At 29.3% G+C, this 20,713-nt stretch overlaps 2 protein-coding genes across 5 annotated transcripts; both read right to left on the bottom strand.

The window, feature by feature from the left end:
- Positions 1–773: 773 nt before the first annotated feature.
- LOC135139445 (transcription factor 21-like) lies at positions 774–17,857 on the bottom strand. Of its 2 annotated transcripts, XM_064069683.1 has the most exons (4): positions 17,776–17,857; positions 17,654–17,717; positions 6,686–6,976; positions 774–1,259 (listed from the first exon to the last, which is right to left on the bottom strand). In XM_064069683.1, exons 3-4 carry the CDS (start codon positions 6,968–6,970, stop codon positions 1,131–1,133), a joined length of 414 nt encoding a protein of 137 aa, XP_063925753.1. In that variant the 5' UTR covers positions 6,971–6,976; positions 17,654–17,717; positions 17,776–17,857; the 3' UTR covers positions 774–1,130. The 2 variants fall into 2 exon arrangements, with proteins under 2 accessions (XP_063925753.1, XP_063925752.1); XM_064069682.1 differs by having other exon boundaries at positions 17,654–17,816.
- A 1,455-nt stretch (positions 17,858–19,312) lies between these two features.
- On the bottom strand, positions 19,313–20,267 carry LOC135139503 (uncharacterized). 3 transcript variants are annotated; one of them, XM_064069761.1, is made up of 4 exons: positions 19,996–20,267; positions 19,844–19,945; positions 19,645–19,793; positions 19,313–19,581 (listed from the first exon to the last, which is right to left on the bottom strand). In XM_064069761.1, the coding sequence occupies exons 1-4, from the start codon at positions 20,182–20,184 to the stop codon at positions 19,446–19,448; spliced, it is 576 nt and encodes a 191-aa protein (XP_063925831.1). In that variant the 5' UTR covers positions 20,185–20,267; the 3' UTR covers positions 19,313–19,445. The 3 variants fall into 3 exon arrangements, with proteins under 3 accessions (XP_063925831.1, XP_063925832.1, XP_063925829.1); XM_064069762.1 differs by having other exon boundaries at positions 19,313–19,575; positions 19,996–20,266; XM_064069759.1 differs by having other exon boundaries at positions 19,313–19,568; positions 19,996–20,266.
- Positions 20,268–20,713: the final 446 nt, after the last annotated feature.

Here is a 20,713-nt window from a genome sequence, read left to right as displayed (position 1 = left end):
TAAGATTGCAACTTAACCACAGAAAAGTTTCTGTCAGTTACTTCTACCGAACGTGAATGCTTATTAACTGTCACGTTATTATTTTCAAAATGTCAGAGAAAAAATAACATACATTTTTTTAATCTCCGTAAACAGATCTTAAAAGTAATAAATATATTAACCGCAGCAATTCCGCATTTCTGAAGGTGTTTTTCAGTAAGATTTATTTATAAAATCTATCATCTCTAAATCAATATCACTGTCATGCTAAAATTCTAAACAGAACAGAAAAGTTTTATTTATTTTTTTGAATAACCAGCATCAGTAAAAATAAATGTACGTCACCCATTTCATTTAGTACCTACGTAATTACTTAAAAAAAATCTCGAAATGACGTCTTCGGTTTTTTGAAGGGGATACTTTTATAATTCTATGAACTGTGAAATGCCAAAAACTCATGAAATTTTACATCACATGAATTATAATTGTGTAAAAATTCAAAGTGGCGTTCGTAACTTTGTGTTTACTAACTACAAATGTTTGTAGGTACGTAAATAACACAGCTGTGTTTTTTTTTTATAAGTTTTATTACCCTTTTATTGCATCTAACTTTATACTGGTTGTGGGTACAAAATTGACTCACTTTTCGTACATCTTGACACACTGGTTTCTCCGAAATGGATTAAAACGTATTTCAGGCAAAATCGGAAATGGTATAAATGTTAACAACATGTGGACGAAGCGATGGCAAAATTGTGTGAGGTAATTTTTCAAATTAATAAATACTAAATACCTATTCGTAATAAATTTTATTTATTCAGAGCAATTTATATAAATATAGGCATCTACTCTAAAAATAACGCGCTAAATCTACCGTTAAATAAATATCGTTCGTTACATATTGCATCAAAAATAATACATCATTTAACTTCCCTGAAATGTCCAGTTCTGGGAAGCAGGAACAAGGCCCATGGTCGTAATAACTTATCTCAATATTAACACATCATCCACAAAAGTATCAAATTCACACTGACATAGTTAATTATCCTAATAAATTTACTAAATGGCAGTCGCCGTGTGCAATAATTTAAAAGTTCTAATCTCTCTTCCTTCACCTCATCGTAGCCGAGGAGGATTTTTCGGTGTATAAATTAGTAGTAATAGGATACGTCTTTATCCCTGACGACAGGCTGGATGGAAAGATCGCCCCACATTTGCGCCTCCCTTTCACCACTAACATCTGTGTTGGCTTCACTTCGTTGGAAACTGTAGGGCCAGGTCTGTAACAAAAAAAAACTATTATATTTTTAGCAATATTCGTAGTTGTGGTTATATTATGCAACAATGAGGGATTTTATTTAAAGAAGTTTCAAACCTGGATTCGGGTTTTAGCGTCGGACTGGGACTCGTTTGAACTGAAAACACTAGGAGTTTGACCCATGACGTTAATGTTACTTACATTAACGAAATTTTACATTTGTTGTTCTGTTTGTTAATGGTCCCAGTGCTCTCCCTGTAAGTTAAGTTTTAGGGTTTAAAGCGGGTTAATCAGGAGAAGAGCGATGGTTTAGAATTTGCAATGAATTTTCCCGCTTCTTGGAAAAATTATAAAAGATTTTTGTGTTCTAATAATAACACTTTTTCAATTGTTCATTTTTCCTTCTTTTCGGTTTTTTCAGTTTTTCAACTTTCGATTTGAGTTTCTCGAGTTTTCAATCTTTAATTTTTCAATTTTTCGATTTGCAATTTTTCGTTTTCATTTTCAATTTCATTTTTTCAGTTCTTCGTTTCTTTAATTTTTAGATTTTGCAATATTTCGATATGAGTTTGTCAAGTTTTCAATTTTTCGTTTTTCAATTTTTCGATTCTTTAATGTTTCATTTCCTCAAATTTTCGATTTGCAGTTTCCCGTTTCGGTTTTTTATTTTCTTTACTTTTTCATTTTTTAGATTTTTCAGTGTTCAGATTTTATAATTTTTTGTTGTTTCAATTTCAATTTTTTCAACTCTTCGTTTCTTTCATTTTCTATTTGCAATTTTTTAATTTTTAATTTTTTTTGTTTCTTCAATTTTATGATATGCAACTCTTCTAATTTTTATTTTTAAATTTTTCAGTTTTACCTTTTTTCAGCTTTTGGATGTTTCAATTTTTAGATTTGCAATTTCAGGAGTTTTCAAATTGCAGTTTTCCGTTTCGGTTTTTTGTTTTCTTTATTTTTTCAATTTTTCGGTTTTCAATTTATTGATTTTCCAATTTTCAGATTTTTTTTTCAATTTTTCAATTTTACGATTCTTCAACTCTTTATTTTTTTAAATTTTCGATTTACAATTTTTCTTTCGGTTTTTTTTATTATTTTTCAATTTTCCGATTTTTCAATGATCTGATCTGATAATTTTTTGGTTTTTCATTTTCAATTTTTCATTTATTCAGTTTTAGGACATACAATTCATTTTTCAGTTTTTTCATTTCCAACTTTTGGATGTTTCAATTTTTCATTTCCTCAATTTTTCGATTTGTAATTTTTGGATTTGGTTTTTATATTTTCTTTATTTTTTAATTTTTCGATTTTTCATTGTTCTGATTTTATAATCTTTCTAAAAATAATGTGTTTAATTTTCAACTTCTGGATTTTTCAGTTTTTCGATTTGCAAGTTTTCGGTTTTCAATTTTTGGTTTTCACTTTTTCGGTTTTCAATTTTTCGCTTTTCAGTATTTCGATTTTTTTATTTTTCTTTCTTCAGTTTTGATTTGCAATTTTTTTATGTTTCGTTTTAAATATGTAATAATAAAAATAATTAAAAAAATTTCAGTTTTTTAATTTTACAATTTTAGAATTTTTCCACTTTTCAATTTTTTGATTTTTTAAAACCTCTTCATTTATTTATCGACTTTTCAATTTTTCTGTTCTTCAATTTTCATTTCTTCAAATCTTCGCTTTTCAATTTTTCAAGACTCCAGTTTTATAATTTCTTGTTTCTTCAATTTCATTTTTCCAATTTTTCGTTTCTGTAATTTTTCGATTTGAAATTTTTTCAATTTTTTAGTTTCTTTTGTTTCTTCAGTTTGACCCTTTGAGTTTCCATTTTAAAATTTTTCAGTTTTTCAATTTTCAACTATTGGATATTACAGTTTTTAGGTTTTGCAATTTTTCAATTTGCAGTTTCACGAGTTTTCAATTTTCAATTTTTCAATTTTTCTTTTCTACAGTTTTTCTTTTTGGAGTTTTTCGTTTCGGTTTTTTATTGTCTTTACTTCTTCAATTTTTTGGTTATTCAATGTTGTGGTTTTATAATTTTTTTTTTAAGTGAAATTTTCCAATTTAATTTTTCGGGTTGCAATTTTTCGTTTCGGCTTATTATTTTCTTTATTTTTTTCAATTTTTCGATTTTAAAACTTTCATTTATCGATATTTCAATTTTTTCAATTTTCCAACTTTTGGTTATTTCAGTTTTTAGGTTTAGCAATTTTTCGATTTGCAGTTTAATGAGTTTTCAATTTTCAATGATTCAATTTTTCTTTTCTTCAGTTTTTCCATTTGTATTTTTCGTTTCGGTTTTTTATTTTCTTTATTTCTTCAATTTTTCGGTTATTCAATGTTCGGATTTTATAATTTTTTTCTTTTTTAAACTGAAATTTTCCAATTTTTCGATTTGCAATTTTTCGTTTAGGTTTTTTATTTTCTTTATTTTTTCAATTTTTCGATTTTAAAACTTTTTCATTTATCCACTTTTCAATTTTTCTGTTCTCAATTTTCATTTCTTCAAATCTTCGATTTTCAATTTTTCAAGGTTCCAATTTTATAATTTCTTTTGTCTTCAATTTCATTTTTCCAATTTTTCGTTTCTGTAATTTTTCTATTTGAAATTTTTTCAATTTGTTATTTTTTTTGTTTCTTCAGTTTGACCCTTCGAGTTTCCATTTTAAAATTTTTCAGTTTTTCAATTTTCAACTATTCCATATTTCAGTTTTTAGATTTTGCAATTTTTCGATTTGCAGTTTCACGAGTTTCCAATTTTCAATTATTCAATTTTTCTTTTTTTCAATTTGTAATCTTTCGTTTCGGTTTATTTTCTTTATTTCTTCAATTTTTCGGTTATTCAATGTTGTGATTTTATATATTTTTTCTTTTTTAAAGTGAAATTTTCCAATTTTTCGATTTGCAATTTTTCGTTTAGGTTTTTTATTTTCTTTATTTTTTCAATTTTTCTGTTCTTCAATTTTTTATTTCTTCAAATCATCGATTTGCAATTTTTCAATGTTCCAATAATTTTTTGTTTCTTCAATTTCACGATTTTTCAGTTTCTTGTTTTTTTAATTTATTTGAAATTTTTCAATTTTTATTTTTTTTGTTTCTTCAATTTTACTCTTCGAGTTTTCATTTTAAAATTTTTCAGTTTTTCGATTTTCCAACTTTTGGATGTTTCAGTTTTTAGATTTTGCAATTTTTCACGAGTTTTCGTTTCGGTTTTTTATTTTTTCAATTTTCGGTTATTCAGTGGTCTCATTTTATAATTTTTCTTTTTTTAAAGTGAAATTTTTCAATTTTTCGATTTGCAATTTTTCGTTTCAGTTTTTTATTTTCTTTATTTTTTCAATTTTCCGGTTTTTGAATATTTTGATTTTATAATTTTTTTTTTTCAATATGAAGTTTTTCAATGTTTGTATTTTTCAATTTTTCAATTTGCGGTTTTCCGAGTTTCAATTTTTGGATTTTTCAACTTTCAGATTTTTAAATTTTCTGTTTGTTCAAATTAAGATTTCTCAGTTTCATGATTTTTAAATTTTTCGTGTCTTCAATTTTTGATTTACAATTTTTCTAGCTGCATTTTAAATACTTATATTTTACATTTCAATTTCATGATTTTAGAATTTTGCCATTTTACAGTTACTGGATTTTAAAACTTTTTCACTTATTCGACCTTTAAATTTTTCAATTTTTCGATTCTTCAGTTGTTCAGTTCTTAAAATTTTCGATTTGCCATTTTTCGTTTCGGTTTTTATTTTCTTTATTTTTAAAATCTTTCGATTTTTCACTGTTCCAATTTTTTAATTTATTTCTTTTTCAATTCTACTACTTATAGTTTTTCACTTTTTCATTTGTTTGTTTCTTGAATTTTACGATATGCAACTATTTGAGTTTTCCTTTTTTTGATTTTTCATTTTTTCGATTTTCTGACTTGCGGATGTTTCATTTTTAGATTTTGCAATTTTTCATTTCTTCAATTTTTCGATTTGCAATTTTTTATTTTGTTTTGTTATTGTCTTTAATGTTTCAGTTTTTCGGTTTTTCAATGTTCAATTTTTCAGTTTTTGGATTTTACAATTTTTGAATTTGCAATTTTTTGGATTTCACTTTTTCAGTTACGATTTTGGAATGTTTTCGTTTATTCCATTTTTGTATTTTTAATTTTTCTGTTTTCAATTTTTCAATTTCTCGATATTTAATTTTTCAATTATTCGATCGTTCAGTGAAAAACTCTTTCAACTTTACAAATTTTACGATTCTATAATTTTTCGACTTCACAATTTTTGGATTTTCCAATTTTTAGATTTTTTTACTTTTTCCGTTTTAGTTTTTCGTTTTTTCAACTTTTCGAATTAAAAAAAAATGGAAAAATTTCAAAATTTGTAACATTGAAAAATCAAAAATCGATAGATTAAAAATTGAGAATTTTGAAAGTCGTAAAAGTGTAAACTCGAAAAAACGAACTATGTACATATTGTAAAATCTAAATATCGAAATTTAAAGAAATCGGAAAATCTGATAATTGGAAATCCAAAAATTGTCAAATTGAAAAACTTAAAAATTGGAAAATCGAGGAAATGAAAAATGAAATATTGAAAATTTGAAAAATTGAATAAAGCAAAAATTGTAAAATCGAAAAAAACATCGAAAAAATAAAGGAATTGAAAAAACGAAAAATTCTCGTATAAAATCGAGAAAATGAAAATTAAAAAATAGGCAAAATGAAAAATAAAAATCAAGGACTTGAAAAATTGAAAAATTAAAAATTGAGAAACTGGAAGTTCGAAAACTGAAAAATTATAATATCAAACAATTGCAAAATTGAAAAATTGCAAATCGAAAAATAGAAGAAACGCAAAAATTGAATAATTTAGAAGTCGAGGAATTGAAAAATTGAAAAAATGAAAGCTGATAAAACGAAAAGTTATGAAACCGAAATATTAAAAATGATAAAAATTGAAAAATGAAAGAAAATGAAAAAACAAAAAATTGTAAAATTGAAGAAAAAGGGAAAACGAAAAATTTTAATATGAAAAAATTGGTGGAAGGTAAGTAAATTCAGATTTTCGAATAATAATTACTATAAGATTGGATTTTGCTTTTATTTTTTTATGATAAATTATAAGCTGTCCTAGCTCAGGAAGCAAAAACTTGAACATCACGTCCAACAAAAAAATACTTTATTTTTTAAAGCCGACCCATCACTCCCCACAAAAAATTAGCCCACTCTGTCACATAAACCGTCCAATTTTAACTTTGTTTATCCCGCTCGAAGAACCTCTTTTATTTCGCTACCTAACAGCTGGGAACATTTGTCGGAATGCTCTAATTATCAACGACATCCGAGATGTTTATTCAAGCGAAGTGCTGCCTCCAGCCTTCCAACATAAGCAAAATATTCTATTATTAAAACGAATTTCCCTCAAATTTACATGAGTTGTGTGAACACCGAAAACTCACAAGCGTTAACGGGTGCTTGTGGATCTGGTCCGACGGCACAGGTTGGTCCATGAGGACGGCCCGCAGGTGCGCTATGTAGCTGGTGGCCAGACGCAGCGTGTCCAGCTTAGACAGCTTGGTGTCCGCCGGCACCCACGGCAGGGTGGTCTTGAGCCGGCAGAAGGCCTTGCTGAGGACGCGCATCCGGGCGCGCTCGCGGGCGTTGGCGGCGTTCCGCTGGGGGTGGCGCGAGTCGTCGTCCTCGTCGGAGTCGTCCATCTCGGGGGAGCGGCGTTTTCGAGGCATCTTTGACTGAAAATGGGGAAAAACCAGTACATTTATGAGTTGTTGTAGTTGTTTATTCTGTCGCAGTAACCCGAGAAAATTAATTGAGAAAACGTGTTTGAAGAGTGTGCATTGGATGAAATGCAAATTAAAAACTACACTGGTTGCCAAAAAGTTGCCACAGACATTAATTGGGTGATGTTAGTTTTGGCAATAAATATATTTAAAGCTAGGACTGTTTTCTTTAGATCTTTTTGTGATTTTAAATTAGGTATTTTATGTCAGAGTAATGAAAAAGTCAGATTTTAAAGTTTAGTCGTAGTTCAGCATGTAAAAATATATTCTCATTATTCCTGTTGTGACAATATTGAAAAGATTTTCTAAAGTTATGTAGACTGAACTTCCCTCACTCTTGGATTTTTATTATTATTATTATTATTGTTATTTTCCAAAATCTCACCAAATATTGATTTCAAAAACACGGATCATTGACTGAATTCCGAACTTTCAGACTTTTCATAAATTCCGCAATCAATACAAGTGGACAAATTTTAATGTTCCAGATTTTGTTCATATCGTACCTTATTTTTACACAATTTCATAAAATACACTAGAAAAACAAAATTATTATTTAGTTTTGTGGATACATATTTTCAATATAATCAAATTTATTATCCACTAAGCCACAATAAAAGAAAGTAAAAACAAAATAATAATTAAATAATTTTCAGAATTTTAAAAATAATTTTGCATATATGTCAGTGGAATTTTAATTCGTTTGGTTGTTACAAATGTGGAAAAAATATGAATCACTACAATATAAAACTTTCTTAGAATGACATAATCTTCAAATTTTAGACAAACTATGTACAATTTTCAAGCCAGCCTTAGAAAAATTTAAAAAAGTTTATTTTTCGATTTCAAACTATCTTTCATTCAGAGCAGATAAAATTAATCACCGAAATGGAGGCGGGTGGGTGGGCGGGGTTACTTATATGTTCTTTTGTAGCGCGGGAGTTATAAGTAACTAGGCGGTAAAAAAGCGATAATCATAACTATTTTGTTCTACTATTTATTATAAGATTTATTTCTTATTTTAGAAGAAAAAAATGAGAGAACGGGTGGGTGGGGGGGCTAATATTAGCTTTTTACTAGACAGTCTTATAGGCAAGCAATAGGCCCGCCCACCCGCCCCCTCTTCATTCGGGTGACTACTCTTAATATTGTTCAGTCTTATCATCGCAAGTAGTAGCCCCACCCACCCACCTTCTATTTTCTTAGAGATATGTCACTTGCCAAAGTCAGTCTTATCTTAACAAGTACTAGCCCCACCCACCCCCCCTTTGTTTTCTCAGAGGATTTGGCAGTTAAGCTCCATCTCTTGGCTCACGACGAATAAAAAAAAACATCACAATTGAGACAGGGTGGGTGGGCGGGGCTATATTTCTCATCTTAGCGACTAATTCTATTTCTGTATAAGATCCACAGAGCAGATAAAATTAATCACCGAAATGGAGGTGAATGGGTGGGTGGGGCTTCTTTCATAGAGTGGGAACTGATCGAAATTAAAATGTAAAAAAAGCGCTAATCGTAACTACTTTGTTATACTATTTATTATAAGATTTATTTCTTATTTCAGAAGAAAAAAAAGAGAGATCCGGTGGGTGGGTGGTTTAACTTTTTCCTGTAATCTTGTATAGGCAAGCAATAGGTCTATATTTCATATTTTTTCCTGCCTAGTTTTTCAATACTGCAACTTATAAAAATCTCAATTTATTTTTGACTAGCTTTGAAAATTACCTTAGAAAAGTTTCTTGTAGATTTAGACCTCCAAAAATTATTTTCGTCCGTCATTCTTCGAAAATTCTTGGCATTTTTGCAAAATAGTCCAATCAAATGTGTTAGTTTTTAAGATTAAAAAAAAATTGAATTTCAAAGGGAATCTTTTTCAAAAGCCCAATTTTTCAGTACTCCACACTTTGCGAAAATCTCAATTTATTGGAGTTTTTACTCTTTTGCTTTTTTGTTGTAATATAGAACACGTATAGGACGCGCGCCGGAATAGGATGTCGAGTTCGAGCTACGAGTTCGGTGTCGGTGATATTTACTTTAATTAACCCAATCATCATCATTAATCATCATTTTGTCACAAAATACAAATGCAACATATTTTTGGTTTTTATCATTTTTTAAGAGAAAATAAATGACTTCGCCGCGTATACGTGTTTAATTTATATAAATTGACAACGCAGAGTTACAACTTCAACCGTGCGTCCCTTTGAAAATTACTCAATAATATTTTTTTTTATAGATTTCGACCTGCAGGAGTTATTTTCGTCTTCTTTTCTTCGAAAATTGCTCGGATTTTTCCAAAATAGTCCAATGAAATATGACAATTGTTAAAAAAAAGATTTTCAAAGTGAATCTTTTTAAAATTTTAACGTGACCACAAATATTAGTGGATTTTTAGGTAACTTCTTCAAAATCGCAAATTTTCGATACTGTACACTTACGAAAATTTCAAGTTATTTTCGATCAACGAGAGTTACTTTCCTTTTCATTTCTTCCAAAACTTCTCGCATTTTCCCAAAATATTCCAGTGAAATATGTCAAAATTTTTAACAGTACATTATAAAAATCCAAAAAATGTATTAATTTTATTTTTTTTTATATTTTTGGAAAACGCAACAGTATCACTCACAAAAATAAAATGAGGGAAACTTGATTGAGGTTACAATGTTGTCAAATTCTTTTGAATGTCAAAGAACTTGAACGTAAAGTAACGTAAAATAGAAACTTTGTATTTTTCAATAAAACAAAGTTGTCTGCTTAATTAATTAATGTGCTTGTCAATAAAGCGTCAAATCTTGTCGCTGTCAACCCTATTGAACAGAAATCGCAAGCAGAGAAAACATCCTCTGGTGAGCCATGAAATTAATTTTTAAAATAATGATGTTGGCATAGCAGCTATTTGACAGTTATTTAACCGTAACTGTCAAACTAAACAAGAAACGCGTTGGTGTTGCCAACATGATTATTTTAAAAATAAATTTCATGGCACACTAGAAGATTTTTTTCGATCATGGTGTGATGGCTTGGACTTTACTTTTATATATAAAATTTGATTTTCCATCTTTTTTCATGTTACTTGTGTGCTAAGATCAAAATTACTGAAATTTGTCATGTTCACGGCAAGCTTAAATTTTGTTTTTTTGAAATGTGTAATTCCAAAAATAAGGGTGAATTAATATCGTATAGCTACATAAGTACATATATTGTTTCAAATTTAAAATTTTAAATGGGACTTTCTTATCAAAATGTCGAAATGACATTATCAAATTTTTGGTATTACCTACATGATAACTTTAATATATGCACACCCAAAATTTTATACCAAGCAGTCTAATAGTTTCGGAGATAATTTGCCTAATAAATCGTTAACAGACACACGACAGACAAACGGAAACGGGAACTTATTCCTTCATATTCTAGTACTTATGAAACGTCGAAGAAAGATGAAATTAGTCGATATTTAGCTAGTTTATGTTCGGAACAGTGTCGGACTAAGGACATGGGGGTCCGTATGGAAATTTACAAAGTACGGCCCTATAGTATTGTACACAGATGTTTTTTAGGTTTATTATTGCTATCATCATTTTCGGTTTTACAAGCGTCATTTTGAAAAAATGACGTTTTTTGAATTTTGATAACGCTACCTAGAAAAACAAAGCTAGTAAAAAAATTGTGGAAGGTTATTTTGACAGAACTTTCCTCGCTTTTGAAGAAGTCCGACAAATTCCGCTTCTTTAAAAAATTATAAAATTAGATTTTGAGAGTTTCGTCTTTAAATGTGAAATATATTCAAGCAGATAACTAACAGGAAAAAATGTAGACATGCTCAATTTATTGTATATGCTTAACTTCGACTGTTTATGTTTATACTTCGACCAAATTCGACTATTAGCACGTTCAGATTACAGGCATCAGCGGTTAAAAGAAAATGCAATTTGGTTGATTTTGTTCCCTCGAAGCAGAGGAAAGGACTAATTGATTCATTCTTACTGAACTTTTTTCCCAAAAACACTCATAAATTGGAAGCAATTCGGCAAAAATGTAAGATAACAGATAAATTTTGATTAACTATTTACCATATTTCAAATAATCTTAAAATATTTGCATGATTTAAAAGCATTCAGTTTTTGCAATTTCAAAGTTAAATTGTTGTAAATTATTGTTTCACATTGTTGACTTTTTTTCCAAAAATCTGGATGCTAAGGGTAAAAATTCAACACGGATTTTAAATTACACATAAGTATATGGAGTATGTTGTTCTTTTAAATTTAAGAAACATTTGTTCTGTAAACTTATAAAATGACGTCATCAATTTTTAGGAAGCCATAAACGAAAAAATTTTGATTAACGATTTACCATGTTTACGATCATCTTCAAAAGCGTACAAGTTTTCAAAGCATTCGGTTTTACAATTTCAAAGTTAAATTGTAAAATGTTATACAATTTTGATTTTTTTCCAAAAATCTGGATGTCTAGGATCAGATGTGCAGGAATATCCAGTCGTATAAAATTAAATATAGGTATATATAAAACCAAAAAAAGAGACGAATTAGTACTAAGTAAAATGGTACGTTTCACCCCACATTTTGTTTATGTTTTTTAAGTTAGTATAAGGTGCTTTATCATTTTTTTTTTAATTCTTTTGTAAGAAACTCAAAGTCAGCGGTTTTTTTATGGATCCGCTGGAATCTGGCCAAAATCTTTAGAAATCCACAACTTTTTAAAAAACAATCTTAAAAATGGGGTGAAATGCATCAAAAAACTGTACGATAAAAATTGATTTTTATTTTATAAAAAAGAAATAGAAAAAAATCAACGTCAAAATTGGTGGATGTTTGCTTAAAAATGTTTTAGTATCTTAAAATAGATGAAAAAAACATGTAAAATATAGCTTAAAAATATGAAGAAAAAAAATATGGGCTGAAACGTACCATTTTAGTTTGTACTGATTTCAGTTTAGAAATTTCATATAAAACGTCCGATAATCGAATCCGAGTCCTTCAGATGAGGATTAGATTTGAAATAACAAACAATGCTCTTGGAATCACTAAAATTTATATTTGGTAAAAATTGTAACAAAATGATGTCACTATTGTTTTAGAGGGACATAAACGAAAAAAACATTATTAACGATTAACGTTTGCAACATTTGAGAGCATTCGGTTTTGTAGTTTCAAAGTTAAATTGCAAGATGTTGCAATTTTGATTTTTTTCTCCAAATATCTGGATGTCTAGGATAAAAACTCAACAAGGGTTCATAAACCACATGTGTAGGAGTATCTTATTTTATAAAATTTAAATAATATTTACTACTGTAAATTTTAGAGATGACGTCAACAAATTGTTGGTAGGGATGATTAGCCAAATTTTGATTAGCGTTTTACCATATACACAATATTCGTAATACACATATAAAATTTGATAATTAGTTCAGTAGTTTCGGAGATTATCTTTCAAATTTTCCGGTTAAAGGGAACGAAAAATGTCAGCTGGAAATCAACACAAGTCAACAAGAAAAATAATTACATATGTCAAAAAAAAAAAAATAGAACAAATATTCAGTTTTATATTAGAGCTGATACACATTTTAATTTTGTACTGAAAGATTAAAATTTATAATCGTTAACACTGGAACATTTAAAACAAATGTAAGAATAAAGAATAAAAATATAGTGTTTTTTGAGGTTAAGTTATTCTCTTGTGGGCTGAGGGTTGCTAAAGATTTTCATAAAATAGGGAAATCGACTTGAAATATTTTTACTTTTACTTCCCGAGAGTTAAGGAATTATTGAAATAGGGGCCATCCGGCGAACGACTACTTTTATGTCTTCTGGATGTTTCGTAACCTCTAGAATAGGAAAAAACTGGTCTCCCGTTTGCGTCCGTTTGTGTTTTGTGTCGATTTTAATAGGTTAATAATCTCGTATATTTATATTATACAATTTTGTATTTACATACTTTAGGATTATCGTGTAGACGTCAAAATTTCTCTTAAGTGTTTGTCATCCCCACCAGTAATTCAAATTTTGTAGAGGAAGTGTTATTTTAATTGTATAAAATAATATACTCCTGTACTTGTGATTTATAAATCTGCTTTGAGTTTTTACCCTAAGCATCCAGATTTTCAGAAAAAAAGTTGTGTAATATTTTATAGTCTAATATTTATTATAAGAAAATGTTTGATTCCCTTATGGGCCACTTTTTATTGTATTGTATTGTAATCGAGTCCGTCAGGCGACTCTCTACTTTTACGTTTTCTAGACCTTTCATGATCCCTATAGTACGTATAGTATCCCTTTTCCGTCTGTCTGTCCGTCTTTCTATCGGTCTGTCTGTCCGTCTGTCTGCTGTCTGTCCGGATTCTTATTAGACAGATAATCTCTGAAAGTACTGGGCCGATTGTTGTCAAATTTTGTATTTATGTTAGGAATGTCATGTGGATGGTAAAACGCTAACCAAAATTTGTCTGATTATCCTCACCAATAATGTGATGACGTCACTTCAAAATTATATATAGTAAATGGGTTTTAAATTGTATAAAAAAATAAGGGTGAATTAATGTTGTACAGCTACATAAGTACATATTTTATAATATTTTAAATTTAAAATTTTAAGCAGGATTTTCTTATCAAAATGGCATCATTAAATTTTTGGTATTATCCACATGATAACTTTAAAATATGCACATTCAAAATTTCACAGCAAGCAATCTACTAGGTTCGGAGATAATTTGTCTAATAAAAATCGTTAACAGACAGACGGAAACGGGGACATACTCGTTCATACTCTAGTAGTTATGAAACGTCGAAGAAACATGAAATTTGCCAGTAGTTAGATAGCTTAATTCCGGAAAGTTAAAGAGAAGTAAAAATGTCAAGTCCAACAATAACTACGACAACAAGAAACATAATGCAAATGTCAAAAATAAAAAAAAAAACCATAACATTTTTAACATAAGTGGCAGCTTTTTGGATGTTTAATGATTAAGCAAAACTATCATTTTAATTTTGGACTGCTACATGTTAAACAAAATATTTGTGGCATAATTCCAACAGATGAAAAATTACAAGGCTTGTAGTTTGTAGTGATTATTCAAGATGTGACATTTTGCAACCTTCTTGATTCTAAAAAATTGGTCGAAAATTGTAAAGAACAACAATATTAATAGTTAGTGGAACGAAGAAGGGGTGGGTGGGCGGTACTACTGGTTGCTCATAAAATTAGAAAGAAGCAAAATTTAATTAAACAAATTTGATTATGCTTATCATGACTTTAAAATATCTATGTATAAGAATCCAATGCGTTCAGTTTTGTAGATTCAAAATTGCAAAATGTTGTTTTATAATTTTGATTTTTTTTCCAAAAATCGGGACATTTCGGGTAAAACTCAACACGGCGTCATAAACTACATGTGTAGGACTACGTTATTTTATACAATTTAAAACCCATTTACTATGTATAATTTTGAAGTGGCGTCATAACATTATTGGTGGGGATGATTAGCCAAAGTTTAGTTTGTGTTTTACCATCTACTTGGTATTCATAATACAGTTATAAAATTTGAAAACAATCGATCCAGTAGTTTCGGAGATTATGTGCGTAATAAAAATCCGGACAGATGGTAGACAGACAGACAGACGGAAATGGGAGTAATTGTAAAAGTAGAGAGTCGGTCGATGGACTCGATTACAATACTTCCTTCGCTTACACTCGAGAAGTAAAAAGTTCGTACAGTTTTAGTCAAAAAATATTGAGCACTGTCATTCTATCATTTATGACAAATCATATGTGATTCAAGCTTTACTGTCATTTTGACAAATATTAGCCCTTTTCAAACATCTATTTTGTTAAACGATGCCTTTGATATTATTAATATCCGACAGACATGAGGATATGCCACTACTGACAGTAAATTAGGTTATCTAAATAAAGCACATTTTATAAGTTGTAACATTAGTAAATGACAACTGCCCAATATTTTTTTTATAAAACTCTATGTATAAATCACTAAAATATGAAACTTTCTTAGAGTGACATAATCTTCAAATTTTACACAAAATATGTACAATTTTCAAGCCAACTGTGTCAAAATTTTGAACAGTACATCATAAACATAAAATGGAGGAAAGTTGATTGAGGTTAAAATGTTGTCAAATTCTTTTAAATGTCAAAGAACTTGAATGTAATAGCACGTAAAAATTAAACTTTGTATTTTTCAATTAAACAATGTTACCTGCTTAATTAATTCATGTGCTTGTCAATAAAACGTCAAATCTCGTCGCTGTCAACCGTATTGAACAAAAAAACCCAAGCAGAGTAACAAACCTATTTTATCAAACGAACAAAAATGTCCTCTAGTGGGCCATGAAATTAATTTTTAAAATAATGATATTGCCATCGAAGTCATATTTGACAGTTATTTAACCGTAACTAGCAAACTAAACCAAAAATAGGTTGGTATTGCCAACTTCATTATTTTAAAAATAAATTTGATGGACCGCTAGAAGATTTTTTTCGATCGTTGTATGACGGCTTGGACGTTACTTTCGTATATAAAATTTAATTTTCCATCTTTTTTAATGTCCTTTGTGTGTTAAGATACAAATTACAGCAATTTGTCATGTTTACGAAAAAATGAAAGATTTTTTGAAAAAAATTGCATGTGTAGCCCTAAAAATAAGGGTAAATTCATATATCTGTATACATATATTGTTTTAAATTTAAAATTTTAATTAGGATTTTTTTATCAAAATGGTGAATGGTTCATAACAGGCTGTCTAATAGTGTCGGAGATTCTTATTCTTTCATATTCTAGTACTTTGAAACGTCAAAGAAACATGAATATTTGGCTAGTAAAGTTCGGAAAGATAAAGAGAAGAAAAAGTGTCAGTTGGAAATCAAAACAAGTTAAATAATAACCTCAAAACAAAAGAAAATAATTGCAAATAATGTCAAAAATTAAAAAAAAGGTAATAGAAATTTTAAGTGTATTCAGTTTTATAATAAAGCAGGACATATCAACAAATAATTTGACAAACTCTTTGACATAAATGGCACCTTTTTGGATGTTTAATGATTAAGCAAAATTATCATTTTAATTTTGGACTGCTATACGTTAAACAAAATATTTGTGGCATAATTAAGATCAAAAAGTTTGTAGTTTGCAGTGATTATTCAAGATATGACATTTTGGAACTTTCTTGATTCTAAAAAGATAAAAAGGAAAGACAAAAAAATCGAGTAATATTAAAATTCATAATTATTAACACTCCAACATTTAAAACAAGTACAAGAATAAAGAATAAAAATAATTCGACAACGTGACCTCAAAATTTTGCAGAGTAAATGCTATTTTAATTATGTAAAATAATATACTTCTGTACTTGTGGTTTATAAATCTGTCTTGAGTTTTTATAACAGAACGGTTGATTACCCCATGGGCCACTTTTTTCTTACGCTGTAACTGGTATTATCTATATTTTTTTCTTTTAGGAATGAATACCGTTTTGTGTTAATAATAATTAAAAAAAAGCTAAAAACATAACTTCATGATTCAATTAAATTAATTAGAATTTATTTTATGTAAGCTTATTTAAAATTAGTCTCCATGGAATCGAGTTTGTTTAAAACATTATTGAAATAATTTACTAACTTTTGATTTAAGGGGGACTAGGGGCAACCCTTATTCTTAAAATAAATATACTTTTTTCTATTTTTCTTTAACATTTATTTGTATTTATAGTATATTTAACCTCTACTTGTGTATACAAGAATAATTGGATTAGAGCTCCTCAGAAATAAAGTAAATTTTAATTATTGTTAATAAATTATGTTGTTATAAATAAATGAGAATATTTGGGATAAAACAATTTTTTTTTTCCAAAACATGTAGAAAAATAATAATTAAAACAATTTCAATATTTTTTGGGTTTTTACATTTTATTATTCAAAATTTTGATAAAGGTCTAAATTATTCTGACTTGCAGTTTGTGTTTACTTTTTTCTAAATTTAAACAAATATTCCTAAGACTGTCATGGAAATAGTTCAAATTTTTAAATTTAATTTAAAATTATTCCACATTATTTTGCTTTTACTATTTTTCATTTTTGCAATATTTGTAATATGTTATTCTACTAATTGCAGAATTTACAAAAGTCTAAAAGGGAAGAATTCGCTCAATTTCGAAAGTCGGCAACTGTCAATATTTTGAAAAATCCTCAACAGCAAATCGGTAATTTTAACTTTGAAAATTAGAATTACTTACTATAAAATCAAAATGTTCACTCTTTTCCAAACAAAAACTAAAACTTGAAGCCAAAACAAGCGAAATTGAAAAGATAAAATTTGTAGAAGGAAATTTAAAAGAATGCAAAATGTGTAAAGGTTACTAATGTGTGTTTAAATTTTTACAATTCATCACTTAATAATATATAATAGTAATTTAATTTTCTTCATAATGAAAATGGCTATATTTTGGAAGAAAATTCAGAATATTCAATTTTCTCAAGACACAACTTTTTCGAATTACCGATAAATAAATCCGAATTGTGTGTACTTAATTGTAATTATTATTTTCCTCTGCCTGCTCACTATTAACCAAATTTACACTCACTTTCATCACACTTACTTACTGTTAGTCTAAGTTGTCCCAAATATCAATTTTCCCTCTTTCAATCCGACGTAATTGTCAACCGTCTGCGGAAATCACACATGTTTATTTGTCTTTTACAAACAAAATGTCCGATTTGGTTACCTGAATCAGCAAACCGTTTAATTTGTCACAACACTGTTCCTTAAAATACTCACTAATTCACTAATTGAGTGTGAAATCAGATCAGCAAATCTAAGGCGGGATTTCTCCAAAGCTCCTCCCACATCCTTAGGGAATCCGAGTGCCCACCAACCAGAAATAGCTTTGGTAATGGTCCAGAAATAATGTTCCGGCAAAGAAGTCGAGGGAAAATCACGAATTTTGACAAATTGGCCGGATTGCCACCCATTTAAACAAAGCGTGACGAATTTAGACAAATAAGCTCTTGAGCTGAAAGGTGTGCTTTTTATTCCGGTATAGTTTTCGTTGTTCCGGTGTCTGCTCAGTTCGGACTGATGACTAAAAACTAACTGAAACTAGTTCATGTTAAAAAATTATGGCAAAAATTTGCTCTACTGAATATGACACTTATTTTTTATATATTTTTTGGGTTGTTAGCGATTTCTGGTTATAAATTTCATACTATATTAATGAGAATTACAATAATAAAAACAATAATAATAATTATAATTATGGTAAAATATTTTTTTGTAAACTTTATAATTTTTTTGACGCAGCAAGATTTAGTTGCATTTATTGTTTTATTATTTATCATTCTGTATAAAATATACTATCATTTTTTATTAAGTCATTGATTTAATGTAGAATGAGAAAAAAAATCGTTACATTTGCCGACGGTACTTAAGTCTGTTTCTCACAGCTACTTACTTAAATCAAACGCTTTTGTAATTTGACAAAAGAATGGAAATGGGGCATCTATTTTTTCATATTCTAGGGGCTATGAAGCGTCAGGAAAACATGAAATTACAAGTTGACAGCAAGAGGACTTGCTTAAAGCCAACTCTGATCCAATTTTTTTGTGGTTTGGTATCACAATGCACCAAGAGGTTTTTAAAAATACAAGAACAATTATTTAGGTTTTATCGGAAACTGTCAAACGTGTTTATTTACGTTGTAAGATTTACTAAAGACCTAAATATTTACGACCCATATATCATTTTAAAAGAATAGAAGTTTAACCTTTATAATAATAAACACACAAAGCTGATTCATTATTATCCCACAAAAAATTACGACTCTCTTGTTTCTTATTATAGAAAATAGTACAGCGACTTTAACCGAAATAAAACATATACAAAAAAAATTAATAAAAAATACTTTCACCCTTATTACAGCTTTCGGGCCTCCACCCAGCTGGCTTACTCTCAGCAAACCCAGCAAGAAAAATAAATAAAAGACATAAGAACCGTGTGAAGCTATCCGAAATCGAAAGTATTTAATTACAAAGGAAATCCTAACAAAACAAACTCGTTTCAAAATCCACCCCAAACCTAATTTCGATCCAACTTTTATGATATGCTCATGAAATTTCGTCTTTCTCTCGTACGCAAAAATAGCATAACAGGTGTACCCCGTCAAGTCATACCCAAATAGAGGAACGACGTTCCTGACAGCTTCCGTTTAGTTTAACAGTGACAGACTAAGTGGAACATAGGGCTTCTATTTCGGCCCCAATAAGTCAATCGTTCGATTTTTCAGTGCTTTATTAGTGCATTTCGTCGATGGAATTTACAACGTTATGTTCGATCATCGATTTACAGTTTCTGCAGATGATGGGCGGGCGCTGGGACACCCATGGGTTGGTGTCGAAGCTAGTCGACCTTCTGGAGCGGTACGGGTAGTTCTTCAATTTTTTCGGGTCGATTCGTAATGGACGTTCCAGACAGTGACCGGAGATGCCGATTTCGTGACGAAGATAGGGGTCTTCCATTACCCTTAAAACTACCACTTTATTTATTGGAACTATTATAAACCACAGTGAGAAAATTTCAAGTCAAAATAAAGCCTTACCACATTAAAAAGTTTGGCATGTCGTACTTGGACATATAATTTACGTAAATTAAAATTACAGGAATGACGGACAGAGTCGTAACAATGGTCAAAGCAGCACCCTGAGTCAGGACTCGGTTGAAGTACCTTTCTGCGTCGGCTAAGTTTAACTGGAAATTTCAAATTTAATGGTGTTTTCGGTTTTCGATCAAACTCTTACGTCTATGTAATCCTCAGCGACGGAAATCAGGCGCTTGCAGCACGATATGAAGATGTACCAAAGCCTGGAGGCATTAAAGTAAATCCAGTGGAATTTCAAATCCTGTCAACACAATTTAGAGGGAATGTGTGGGATAATTGGGTGGTACTTACTCTTATGATTCTTGTTTTCCATCTGGTGTGGAGTGTGGTGTTTCGATGCAGGTGTTGGTACAAGAAAATGAAGGAGGATACCAGGAAAACGACTGTTGGTATTGATGAATAAATGTTGTTTTGTAGGAGTTGGGACGATTCTAGTGCCTTTGACGTAAATTTTGAGTGGTAATCTTTAAGGAGGCACATTTTGTTTATAATTTTCGTGCTGCCATTTACACTGACAGATTTTTTAAAAATGTCAATCCTGAACTTGCAACGATGGTTTGATGGAACGAGGTAATCAGAGAGTGACACCATTGGCTAGAGTCGGCTACAGTTGTTATATCTCTAAATTATGAAATTAATGAAATAAATAATTGTGAAATGTATATTTTCATTGTTACATTGATTGTTTACCAATGAGTGGATGTTGTAATATCTGTCAAAGATATTTGTGTAAATAATAGCAAGACAAGAAAATATAGGCTGTTTATATCGGGTGATTTTTGATTTTTTAAAATTTCTGCTCTAGTTGGCCATGTCGCTTATGTCAGCCGTTTGAATTTCACTGCTGACATACGCGTCATGGCTACCTAGAGTAGAAATTTAAAAAATACACGGTATTATAACTATCTTTTTTACAACTTTGATAATTCGGAGGTAATTTTTTGACCCTGAGCTTTAACATATTTTGAAAACGTTGTCTTAAACAACATTTTCACGATTTATATTTCGA

This window comes from Zophobas morio, unplaced genomic scaffold (assembly GCF_036711695.1).
Source record: "Zophobas morio isolate AGI-343-1 ecotype UQ-CSIRO unplaced genomic scaffold, CSIRO_AGI_Zmor_V1 ptg000031l, whole genome shotgun sequence".
In the NCBI taxonomy this organism is placed as follows: Eukaryota; Metazoa; Arthropoda; class Insecta; order Coleoptera; family Tenebrionidae; genus Zophobas; species Zophobas morio.
Note: the sequence above shows the minus strand (reverse complement) of the source record. Positions and strands in the feature narration are given on the sequence as shown.